The following is a 13,245-nucleotide window of genomic DNA, read 5'->3' as shown; positions in this document are numbered from 1 at the left end:
TGTAAAACAGTGCATCACATGAAGCTGACTGAAACCAAGGGAGTAGGAGTATAGTACGCAGTTCATAAACTAACAAGTGAATCTCAGTCTAATGGACAAAAAGAATACTGCACAGCAGGGCACTAATTGACCTCTCTCTCTCTCTCGCCTCTTCCTTTTAAACATAAACTTTGGGGACGAAGCCTGACCAAAATACATTTAAAAAGTGGGCACACTAATTCTTTCAACACTAGATGGCATCAGTGCCCTTGGCATTAATGCCAATGAATTATGTACTCCTGCAGTAATCATGTGCACTGTACAGAGCATTGTAATACGAGGAGACTAACATTTCCTGATGTATACTAAATCTAAGATGTTGGCTATAAACCAGTCTTCAGTGGAATACAAAAGGGAAAGAGATAAAAGAGTTTAGCGGTGGGGAAATATTAACTTTTTTTTTTGCAAGTTAGAAAAAAAAGAAAGACGTTTTCATGCCTATCAAATATTTTAATTTTAGACAACAGAATATAATGTAACAATAATACAAGACAATTCATTACAACAGCATCTTCAATGAAAAGTTGTTTGAATTAAAAATACACGTAACATACATCCCCTTGTAGGAAAAAAACCTAAAGCATGTGGCAGGTAAAACTAATTGGGCCCTACCTAACTACGCAGATCCGATGAAGTGAGCTGTAGCTCACGAAAGCTTATGCTCAAATAAATTGGTTAGTCTCTAAGGTGCCACAAGTACTCCTTTTCTTTTTGCGAATACAGACTAACACGGCTGTTACTCTGAAACATGTTTTATAGCGAAAGACATAGGAGCAAAATCTTTTTAATTTACTAAGAGAAGGTTAACAGATCACAGCCTACAAGTACCTACACTGGGAAGCATTTGGTGTGGCTGTCCCAGGAGCCAGCTGCTTTGGGTGGCCTCTGAGCCTGCCGGACCATCCCCTGCAGAAGTTGTGGAAAGTCACGGAATCCATGACTTTCGCGACCTCTGTGACAGACACGGAGCCCTACCGATAGTACATGCTTCTTTCATCTAGCGGTAAAAAGCATAATGAGACCTAATGGTTGGAAACTGAAGCTAGACAAATTCAGACTAGAAGCGAGGTGCGCATTTTTAACAGAGAGAGTAATAATTTAGAACATCTGTAAGGAGAACCATTTTTTTAAATGTGCTATTAGGACTCCGGTTAGCATTTTCATGATCCTGCAATCATTCCATGAGTGGAATTTCACATCTGCTTTCCTTGCGTGGGGGTGGGGTGTCTATACAAGTTACTTTTGTGTGCAGTCATGGCAAGAGCGAGTCCAGATTTTTCAGCTACTGCTTTTTGCAATGGGACAATCAAAGGAAATTCTTACACTGGATTTTTGGAACCAACAAGAACAAAGCCTTGCCATGGGTGACTCAGAAATCCAGCAACAACTCTCATATAACCTACTTGATTATGAAAAAAGAATCAAATAATAATATCAAACAGCATGAGGCAGCCTTTTGATATATAATGGAACTGAATTATAATAATTAAAAATTAAGAAATGACAGACTAAAGTAAATCCTCCAATAATAATCCTCCAATGGCATTTCAGGGCCCAGGCTTGCTCTTTTGAAGTTAAATAAAATGTTCCCATTGATCTGGGAGCAAGATCGGGCTCTTAATGTACTTAGTGTAAATAATCCAAAATTTATGAATTTATCTTCATGATGTTTTTAAAGCATGTATCTATATCAAGGGCTGAATGTTCAGCCTTGCCCTCACAGGGTCCCCATTTTTGTCCCCGTAGTTTTTGAATTACAAATAATTATAGGCATAATGTAGGTCATTTGGACATGTAGGTACAAAATTTACCAATGACATTAACTGCACCCACAATTTTCAGGAGCATCAAACCAGCCCAGCTTCTGAAAAGTCAGGCCCTATGTTCACGATTTCTGTATTTCACTGGGTTTTAAAAATTATTATTATTATTAACAACATTTTCCAGTGAAGTCAGCACACTCATGAAAAGTGCTGGACTGGTCATCCTGGAGTCTAAAGTCCTCTACTTATTCACATAGCAGCTTCTGTGCAGGCATCAGCAGTGGATGCTTCCCCGCACTGCTCCACCGATGTGCTTCACATATGACCAGCAAGTTTCCTTCCTCAGCATCAACCCTTTCAAGCCTTGGCCTCTGTGCTGGGAATTCCAACAAAGGAGTCAGCGGTAGTTTAAGCTTCCTCCACACTGCCAACATGCCTCAATCTTTGCTGGAGGGAGCATCTCTAGCTCCGAAAGGGTAATTGAGACTCCCCAGAGATTCACTCTTGCCTCTGCTGTCTGAAAGCCATGTTTACCAGGAACTGGACTGTGATCACTAATTCATTTCATACAGGTTACCAAACAGCCACAGGAGAGGAGTGACTTTTAGATATTACCTATGGGGGCTGGATTTCAACCAGCAATCTAGAGGTCAAGGTTTTCTTATCCCATTACCAATCCCTCCTCAAGATATGGTTCTATATGAACAGTCATGTAACGACAAAAAACATACCCACACAGGTTGGCTCCTTTCCATCCCACTGAGAGTTTCCTTGACAGGTAAGTTTGGAGTTTCCTTCCAGTTCATAGCCCTCATCACAGGTCACAAAACACACTGTCTTGTATGAGATATCACCGGATGAACAATTCATTTGTCCATTTTCAGGTGCGTGAAGTTTTGGACACGTTCGAACTGCAAATGGTAAAACAATCATGTTACGTTTTCACGATAAACAAGAGGAACAACAGACTGTTTAAAGGTCACTTCTAAAACCCTTTGTCATTCAAATGGATATAGTGAAAATAACATTCTGGTAATCTGGGTTTATAAATAAAGCTAATATTTTCAAAACTGACCAGTGATTTTGGGTGCTCATATTAAGACACCTTACAGGGGCCTAATTTTCACAGGGTGGGTGCTTACCCCTTTCTGAAAACCAGGCCTCTTTAAGATGTCACACTGGGAAATCTGGGTCCATTATCTAGTCAATGAACTTAAAGGAAGTGTAACTAAGAAGATTTGTTTAGTTAGCTCTGGGAGGAGTTGCGGAATGATGCTGAATGGGAAGACAGGGTTAGCTTTGGCTGAGAATACAGGGTATATTTTTTTTTTAAACTTGCTGAATTCCTAATGCTGCATCTTGACACCAATTTATTACATAACTAAAATCAACTCCAGAAGAACATGGAATTAAATGTAATCTTGTGCATCAGTTTGTCTAACAAATTAAGCAGTAGCACAACTGAATAGTAATAAAAAAAAAAGGGGGGGGGGAAGCTGCAGTTCTCCAATCTACTGTCTTTTTAAGAGCTAGATCCTGCTTCCATGCCTTCCATCAACTTGGTTGGAGAAGGGTCAAGGCCTGAATGAGTCATGACTGCAGTGGCCTGGGTAACTTCTATGTTGTGGTTAAGAATGTAGATTTTACGAAGTGACCCCCTGCCAATGTAGGAGTCAAACTACTAGCTTTCTTTCCAAATAAGTTCAAAGTTAAGCAAACTTGGCAGCTTTCTTTCCTTTTTCCAGTAGTCTATTGCACATACTGATGAGAAAACATGCGTGTATAATTGTACATATTGACCCAACAGACTACATGTCTTCCGAAAGATAGTAAGAGAACAAAGTTAATCAGTTATCAATCAAATGAAATCCAGCTGTACCAACAGCCAGGATTACAAGTCTTGAGTAATTAAAAAAAATTAGTTCCTTTCGGATGGAGTTTGATATAAACACATCAGGAAAAAACCTGCATGATTTGTATCAACCATTGACCAAAAAACAAGGAGTGGCAACCCAGTTAGCTGCCTAACATCTAGGCATTATGACGGCCTTGTGTTCACTCAGGTCCAGAGCTCTGCCACTCCTCCCTGCCGCCCCCAATTCATGTGTATGCACAGGCTTTTCTAGAATGAGAGAGATCAGGAAACTTACTTTCGACTAGAGTCACTAGACTCTTAATGAATTAAAGGAAGTGTTGCTCTTCAGACTCGTTTTGTATTATTCTTTACCTTAACTGCACTAAGAAAAACATATTACAACTCTAATGCAAATTTGTCATGCAAAGGAGAATAGGCTCCTAGGGTATTATGATTTCTACTGTGGCCTTTAATGCCACAGCTGTGGTAGTGTGTGTAGTGGGAATTGCAAACTATTAGGTCCTGGAGGCATTATGGAGGCAGCGGGAATAAATCTGGAAGCACTGGGGAAATGCTCAGCAGGTGACCACTGCTACACACCTTCACAGGTGGTAGCATGTGCCTCTTTGCACCTGTTATTAGGTCCTGCTCACCTGCAGGCATGGAAAGAATGCATGGCCATTGTTCTGTTCCTTTCAGGGTGATGGAGCTATGATTCACTATCAGCAACACTGCTAACCGTGTGTTCCAGGGTGGAAGGACCGGAACCACGGCTACTTCTCCCACTGGTGTCCTAGGCAGGAGGGAGGGAGCTCCATCTGAAACATCATCCCAGGGAGCAGCAAAGCACGGGGATTTGCCACTGCTGAACTTCTAGCCCTCACCCCTCTAAGGGGGCACACTTGGGAAGTGGAGACCTCTGTTTCCATCCCAGTGAGTATGAGCACGAGCATAGAAGATCTATTGGTCTTCAGGGCTATAGCCCACCTAACATTTGGACTTACTGCTCATACATATGCCAAAACCTGAACAAAACACTTATGTCAGTCTCCCCATGAACACTAAGCTTTTGAATAAAATGGGATCCAGACAAAACCCCAAACCAAAACCCAGCCGACAAGATTTGACAAAACTTAAATAAACTATCCCCCGTCCCTAGTCTCTCTCTCTCTCTCTCTCTCTCTCACACACACACACACAGAATGCTTAAAGGCCCAGAGACCTGATCCCACATTTCTTGAGCACCCCACTGAAGTCAGAGGGAGTACTGGGTGTGTAGGCCATGCAGGATCTAGGCTTCTCAAAGGCTAATGGATTACTTACTCTTCACAAGACCCCTGTGAGGTAGGGAAATACTGTTAGCTCCATCAGCAGATGGGGAACTGAGGCACAGGCAAGTAACTTAGCCTCTGTAAATTTACAGCAGGAATGTGTAGAAGAACCAGAAATAGAATCCAGACCTTCCAAATTGTAGCCTAGTGCCTTAACCACAAGACCATCCTCTTGACTTGAGGACTATCAATCTAGCACTTTCCACAATCACTAAAAGTTCCCATAAATGTACATTAAAATATATTCTGTTGGCCTTTATAATTTTGTTATAGTATATTTTTCTGGATTAAATGGGTGTTTTGCAGTTGGACAGTATTTAGCTTAATTCTATATTAGCTGCTGCTAACTGCAGAAGGTACGCTGATGGGTCTAAGCATCACTTATCACAGCCATGACACATTTTAGCTAAGTAGTGCAAAAATGATAAAACATTGAATGTTTAATGTCGAAACCTAAAGCAGTGTGAAGGGATTAAAATCCTTTGGGGTCCTTTCATAATTGATGTGATAAAATACTGTTGGGATTAATGAGACAGCCCCATAAACTGTGCCTTTGATCTTGCTCTCTTCTACAGCATTGTTTCTTGTATGAATGGAGAACAGCAGACACAGCGTATGCTAAGGTTGGATTTTTTTTTTATTAGGAACTTCAACATGATGTATTATGAGAGGGAAAAAAAGAAAGGATCTCCTCTAGATGCTTCAAAGAAAAATTAATACCACATGAAGATAACAGCTCAAAGCAGAGGGCTAACTTCTTTTTCCATGTTAAAGCCAAATGCTTCATTAAAAGGAAAACTGCGAAACTTTGCAGAAAAAAGAAACCATCCCTCACCAAAAAACCAGAAGACAGAGTAGCTTCTCCCCTAAAAGTGTGTGTGGGGAGGGGGGCCGGACTCTCTAAATTTTACATGCTTAAAATTGTTCCACTTCTCTGTGTGGAGACTATAATACTGTAGATGATTAGAGTGGAAACTGATCAGTCCTTCCTTTATGCTCCAGTGCAGGGGCTCTCCAGCCTTTTCATTCTGGAGGACCCCTTTGTAAGAGAGAGAGTCTCATGGAGACCTGCTCTCCCAATAATCCAATCAGCCTGCAGTTGGTTTTTCAAACTATTTCACTCTGTAGCCTGCCTAGGGGAATGACCTGGCCAAATCCCACGGATCTTGCTTCTCTGTCCCAAAGTACTAGCAACATATTTTTTCCATTGCAAGCTCTCACCCGTTCCAGGGTCACTGGGAGTTGCAGAGGGACAGTAAATTCAGCAACATTCAGCATTAGACTATGCAGCAATTTGTTATGCACATTCAGGTGGGTTGCCAGGTGAGCATGTCTCAAAGAGTGACTGTTCTCTGGCTCTGTCCATTCCCCTTGTCTCCATCACGCATCCTTTCCCTAAGTGAAACCTGACCTGCATACCAGCCAGTGTGTGGCTGCAAGCTTCCTTTCTCCAAACGGGCTGTGAAAGGTGGAAGAGGAGCCTCAGTCCATAAGTGCCTGTAGGAGGTCAGAAAGGAATCCCACATCCCTTGTAGAACTGCACAACTGGTTAAGGTGTCCTGCCAGCGCACTGGTAGAACTGGAAGGTGGATACCTTCTTCTGAAACATCATGTTCTAAGCCAGAGGCAAGATGGAATTGTGATCTGATCCACTAAAGCAATATTCAAATGTAGTTATTAGGACGCCAGGAGGCCCTCTTTGGATAAATACTTTTTTTCAGCCCCTCTCCCTATTCCCAGTCGTGTCATCTTCGATCACTCCTTCTGATTATCTCCTTTCTAGTTAATATATCCTCACATTCAGCCTCCAGGAAATAGTCACTGTCCAATGGAATCACACTCAAAACTCTTCTGAGATTATACATGTGGCCTGGAACTTTCCATTTTTTTTTCATTCACATGATAAACCCAAGGATCATACATCAGAAATTTGGAAGCAATATTCTTTGTTGAAGTTTATGCCCCCGGGTTCCAATGCCAACGTGCATCTAATCCACCAGATGGATCCCTCATGGGTATTCTGAAACCCCCATCCTGCAAATCCTTATTTACTAACCATAACTTTATTTACAACCCTAACTTTACTCTAGCAATTCCACTGGTGTCTCGTGAATAAAGTTAGTAATCGACAGGATAGGTGTGTAAAAGAGGACAATGCGGAATGTTTACCAGGGTTTGGCTCTCTAACAGATGATACCCACTCTGCATTTCTTACTGAAGGTTTTCTTCCTCCATTTTAGTAAACCAGGAGATAAAATACTCATCATGGGGTTTTCCTTTTGAATGTTCCTTCATTTGGAATTTACTCTCAGCAAAACCAACAAATCTCAAACCATCATTAACAACTAAACAACTTGTGTCAAAAGCTTTTTCCAAAGAAATGGCTTTCATACCTCTGCACGTGGTCTCTGAACCAGACCAGAGGCCATTTGGCTGACAGAGCCGTATGCTGCTTCCCACTAGATCAAATCCTGCTTTACATCGGATTCCACAGGCAGCGTTGAAGTAGTTGTTGCAGATGTTCTGGATAAAGTAACCATTTTCAGGGGGCTGCAGCTCAGGGCAGTGGACAACTAATTAATCATACAACAACAAAAGGGTTAGAGATTCCAGAAGCATGATTTTCATTTCATTTCCCACCCAGTTAGTTTATGTCTTTAATTTGGCAGGTTTGAGTTTTTAATTTATAGCATCTATACTTTTGCGGGCATGCATATGAAACACTATAATAAACCCCACAGATGCGTGACCATCTCATTTACAGCGAAACAGTCCAAGAAGGGCTAAGGTTACACTGCCTATGCATCCTAATGTGCCTTTCATCTCTATACATCTTCGCTGTTTGGAAAGACTTACGTTCACAAGCCTGTCCTGCAGCACGATACCCATCCTTGCAGACACAGTCCTCGATGGAGGTACTTCCAGGGGGAGAGGTGTGGTTGTCATCAGGACAAGAGATGCAAGTGCTGATACCACCAGGCGAACCTTCAGGTTTATATGTTCCTGATGGGCAAGCTATCAAATGAAAAAGAGGACTTTTAGAAGAAGAAAAGGCGAGACTCCATCCTTTCTGAAAGTTCACTGGACTACCAATTTTTGTAAGGATTTTTTAATGCACACTTCTTTTTTAGTGTACCTTGAGGCGTGGGGATGACCAAGTTGCGTGTTTAATTGCTGTGCTTTAGTTGCTCCCCTTCCTCCATTTATATGTCATTTATTCAAATTCAAAGCAGGACCCAGGTGTGTCTATAAAGTTATTAGTGAGTATAGGGTCTGAACCAAAGCCCACTGAACTCAGTGGAGGTCTTTCCATTGACTTCAGTGGGTTTTGGATCAATGCCATAATTTACTTTCTACATAAGGAGCCTCACTCTGGTTTTACATTTGTGTAACTCCACTGACATTATGGAGTTATTCGTGGATTATACTTGTATAAATGAGATCCGAATCAAGCCAAAGATTTTCAAAACATGCGAAAATTAGGATCAGGCTCAATAAATAAAAATTCTTGGCATACTGAATTCGCAGAATCCAGCATCTGACTTCATGATTTAGAAGCTATGCTATATATAGGTGTGAATCATAGCACATGGAGCAATTAATCAAAACAATTACTCCCCAAAGCCTTTAAAGTAGTTTATACCCTACTCTAGAATTTTAACTCTGTGTGCGCGTGAATGTGTGTGAGGAATATTTAAGAGATGTTGTCAAGAGACAGAGAATAGACACAGAAAATATGGGCTAACAGAGGCAGAAACAGGAGACAGGATAGTCCAATTATTAGGGCATTAGTCTGGGACTTAGGAGACCAGGATTTAATTCCTTACTCTACCATAGACTACTTGTGTGACATTGGACAAGTCACTTAATCTTTCTCTCTCTCTCTGTCTCAATTCACCAATCTGTAAAATGGGGTAACAGCACTGCCCTACGTCACAAGGATGTTGTGAGGATGAATACACTAAAGATTGTGAGGCACCCACAACTACGGTAATGGGGGGCCATAAGTACCTTAGACTGCATTCCCTCTAAGATGCTGATGCCTAAGTAATTATTTCCTGAGCTATGAGACTCATGAAATTTGCAACAAGCCTAAAGAAAGCTGAAGTTCAGACAGAAGTCTGTTAGTTTAAATGCTTACTACTTATTATTCTGTTTAAACTTCTCTTATAGACTGTGGGCCAGATTCTCCATTGTCCTGCATTATGTGCAGTCATTACATCAGTGCAAAGTGGATGCAAAACATACCAGTCTGATTTAGTAGTGTTTTACAGCCCCTTTGCACTGATGTAAATGGCTGCATACAGTACAGGACAATGGAGAATCCGGCTCTGTAGCTTCCAGAGAACTGTGTCCAGAAAACTCTGTCCAATCTTAAATTCTTTAAAATGTCCTTTGTTTCCAGCACCAAATATTTCCTAGCTCTTTCAAGTATTAGAGGACTAATTCCTGAAGGTCTCAGATTATGACTATATCTTTCTTTTTTATTTTGACAGAATTGGACCAATTCTATATTTTGTGTGAGTTTAAAAGTAAATACTTTGACATTTGTCTTATTAAGACAAATAGATTTCTATTCTCCCCTGGCCCGCCCCACAAAGCCCATCACCATCCAGTCAGCCATATCTGGTGAATTATGCATTGAAAAATATAGTTTAGGATATTTAGAGCTTTATTTTCTTGAACATGGTCGCGTCTTGAATATTTTCCACAGATCATATTTTTTCTGTCTCTCTTTGGAAGTTCGCAGCTTCAGTTTCAAACTAGGTGATAAAATGATTGAATGGTGCAAAATATTAAGTGATGTAACACAGTGTGTTGGAAGCTGGCTTGCTGGTTCTACATTGTAGAATGGCTCTTTAAAATTCCAAATGAAAGCTCCTAAATAAGAAAGGAAGTAATTAAAGATCAAAACATTTTAGAAGGTCAATTTGTGTCTTGCTAAGGGAAGACCGGAAGGCAAATTTATTCACAACTACAGCAGGAATTCTTTTTTAAGTGACTTTTAAAAAAAACACTTGCAAAAATGCCATTTAATTACACCATATTTTTGCAGTCAGCTGCTTCTAGTCCTCTTGTGACTTCATTAAAAGTAACATGCTCTTTTATGAGAGCATAAAAATAAGTGAGAAAGTGCCAACCACTCTATATTCAGGATTCTTATTGATATTGCATAGAAATAGTTTTAATAAACATTAAACTGTTTTTTCTCCTGAATGACAAAGGATACCTGCCCAGATTAAGCTTTTAAGAACAATGAAATCTTTATCACTGAAAGTGAACAATTTTGTAGTACAATTACCCACAACTGTGAAAGTCACTTCAATTAAACTGCCTTTACTGCAGTATTCATGGCACAGTCAACCTATTGTAATGGAAATTGCACTACTTTGTGCAATAACAACAGCAACACAACGATTCTCTTAATAGGCTTCCTGGCAGGTGCAAGTGAATAGCCCAATATCCAGATGATTTTTGTACTTTGGAGTTTTAACAGACCCAAATTTTTAACAGTGAGAGAAGTTAACCCATTGGAACAGATCATGGAGGGATGTGGTAGCTTCTCCATAAGTGGGAGTCTCTAAATCAAGACTGGAGGACTTTCTAAAAGATATGTTCTAGTCTAGTTCCACCACATCCTTGACTGGACTCCATGCAGGATTCGCTGGGTGACGTTCTCTGGCCTGTGTTCTACAGGAGGTCAGACTAGATGCTCATAATGGTCCTTTCTGGCCTTGAATCTATAAACAACATTCCAATCTGAATGTCTTTAAAAGGATCCTCCTTTTACAATCTCTGGGCAACCCCCTTTTACACTTTGGGTGGGGGCGTGTTGTTCCAGTGACTGTTTTATTATTCTCTAATGTCTTCAGAAGGCAGCCATCTGGCCTGAGCAATTCAGGGGACGGCTTGTTAGCTGGCTCTCCCACCCAGTTTGTTTGAATGGCTGGCCAATATATCTATCTGGACAGTGACCTCCAAGTTGGTGACCTACCCTTCCCCTTAATCTTAGAGTAGAACACTCCTCCTGTGCCCCTTACTGATTCTTTCCATCCCCATTAAGCTGGAGATAAGACTTGAGAATACCAGATCACTGGGAAACCTGTTCTCCCATGATTCAGATGATGGTATCCAGTCAGGCTAAGTACGGCTACTGCTGCTTCACCTCTGGGTTCAAAGCGAATTGTGTTTTGTAGCTGGTAATTTCAGTTCAGTCCTAGCTCTGTAACTATCTAAGGATTCTGTTACTTTTGCAGCTGTCACCCACAGCAACTAGATAGGTGAAATGATGAATATCTGCCAATTTGTGTGTGTGTGTGTACATGGGCCTGCATGTATGTATGTATTTAAACCCATCCTTGGGAATAACCTATTATTACAATAGCCATAGCACCATTACTGTGAAAAGAGTTATGGAAAAACATCAGCCAGACTGGCCTCTGCATTCTCCCCCTCACATATTCTTTCCTTGGATAAACAACTCCCACAAAGAAAGTCCCATATGCCTCTTATGTTCGTGAATCCCCTACATCTTGCTGATGACATTCAAGGTCATAAATGGACTGCCTACTTTTATTCCACATCCATCTGTGGGTTTTTTCCTGGTAAAGAAATTACTAGAAAGCAACTTTGACATAGGATTGCGAGACAGAAGCATACACTTAAGTAGGCAGAATTATAGGCTAAAACACTGCCTGAACCTGAACTAGAGACAAAGAAACCTAGTAAGGTCTGCAAAAACCAAAGGGAAGACTTTAATATAAACTATCCTTCTCTGGCTGCATGCAGAGATCTGCTATAATTACTAACTTAATATTTTAAATCATCCATCTGGAACAATTTAACACGGTCAAGTGAAAATATAAAATTACATAGATTTCACAGATTTCACTGAATATTTAAGGATGCAGTATTGAGTCACTTTTTATTACCTATGAAAAATAAAAATAGTGACAAATTAAAGCCAATTTGTAAAAGGTAACATTCCAGCACGCACAGGATAGTATGGAAGCTTGTCTGGATTTTAATGCACAAGACTATAGGGGAGAATATATCTTCTCTATTTATTAGCATCAAAGTTTTCCATTTGCATATACGAATAAAAATTGTAGATGAGTAATTTTGCTTTAAAAATTCAAATCTACTCAACTCCTGAGAGAGACAGGGCCTTATTTCCTTCTCAGTAACACCAGTGTAATTTAGCAATTTCAGTGAGTTAGTCGTGATTTACTCCAGTGTAAGAGAGGAAAATCAGATTCAGTGATTAAAAGATTAATTTAATACATTTCACATGGTTAAAATGCATAATTTCTTCAGTTAACTAAATTACATTTCGTAAGTAATCCCTATAACTAACTACTTTCCACATTTGATGCTAATAATGGATCAAATTAAAGGCTTATCTATTAGTGGGTTTGACATCTGCTTTGCGCTATCCTATAGGAACTGAGGAACTTACTAATATACACTCATCTGTCAAGAATGAACCTGAGCCATGTAGACACTGAAATGGGAATGCTCTGCATACATGATGTAGCTCCAACCACTTTTAGTTCTCGACTCCACTGCGCTGAGCTGAGAATCAGTGGGCAATGTAAAAACTCGCTTTTGCCCAAAGACCTGAATTAAAGGAATGAAATTATTTTGATCATTGCGGGTCCAAATCTGCAACCTTAATTCATTCTGGGATTCCCTACGTTACATCTGTGCAATTCCACTACCTTCAGTTGAGTTACTCCTGATTTACACCAATGTAAGTGAGAGCAGAATCAGGCCCATCGAGTACAACCTTTCTGTCACAAGTAGTATAATAAAACCAGTGGGACTAAGAATTACTAATATTAATTTGTGACAGCAAATAATCGTAAGAATTGCACCATCCAGCCTTATGTGAGTAGTTAGTTTGCTGTCTCACCCCAAAATTCTCCTTGTGCCTTGGCATCAGCAAATTAAAGGCAAAAACTTCTAGAACAATAAATCTCACTGTCACGCCATCTGGAATGGTTCACAACCATGAATGCCAGCCTCAGGGCAAACTGCTGAAAAGCAGGGTAGAGACCTCAAACTGATTGTATGTTCTAGAATTAGATTTCACCAACCCAGTAACAAATGTGAACTCCTGAAGCACTGTAACAGTCTTACCAGGGAGTCACAGACAGTCCCCTTGGGCATTCCAGTCTATCTTGCCACCCAGACAAACTGGACTTAGTGATAGCTGGCTGCCATACACCAAAGATCATAAAAGATTTGGGTTGTT

General features: G+C 40.4%; 1 protein-coding gene across 1 annotated transcript in view; it reads right to left on the bottom strand.

Moving 5' to 3' along the window:
- SVEP1 (sushi, von Willebrand factor type A, EGF and pentraxin domain containing 1) overlaps positions 1–13,245 on the bottom strand; it is a 170,354-nt gene that overhangs the window by 112,883 nt on the left and 44,226 nt on the right. Inside the window, exons 4-6 of the mRNA XM_078852948.1 lie at positions 7,845–8,003; positions 7,382–7,561; positions 2,534–2,713 (exon numbers count right to left, since the gene is read on the bottom strand). Of these exons, the coding sequence (XP_078709074.1) occupies positions 2,534–2,713; positions 7,382–7,561; positions 7,845–8,003 (519 nt within the window). The remainder of the gene's footprint in view (positions 1–2,533; positions 2,714–7,381; positions 7,562–7,844; positions 8,004–13,245) is intronic.

Source organism: Lepidochelys kempii, chromosome 5 (assembly GCF_965140285.1).
Source record: "Lepidochelys kempii isolate rLepKem1 chromosome 5, rLepKem1.hap1, whole genome shotgun sequence".
Taxonomy (NCBI): domain Eukaryota; kingdom Metazoa; phylum Chordata; order Testudines; family Cheloniidae; genus Lepidochelys; species Lepidochelys kempii.
This window is presented reverse-complemented; position numbering and strand designations above follow the sequence as displayed.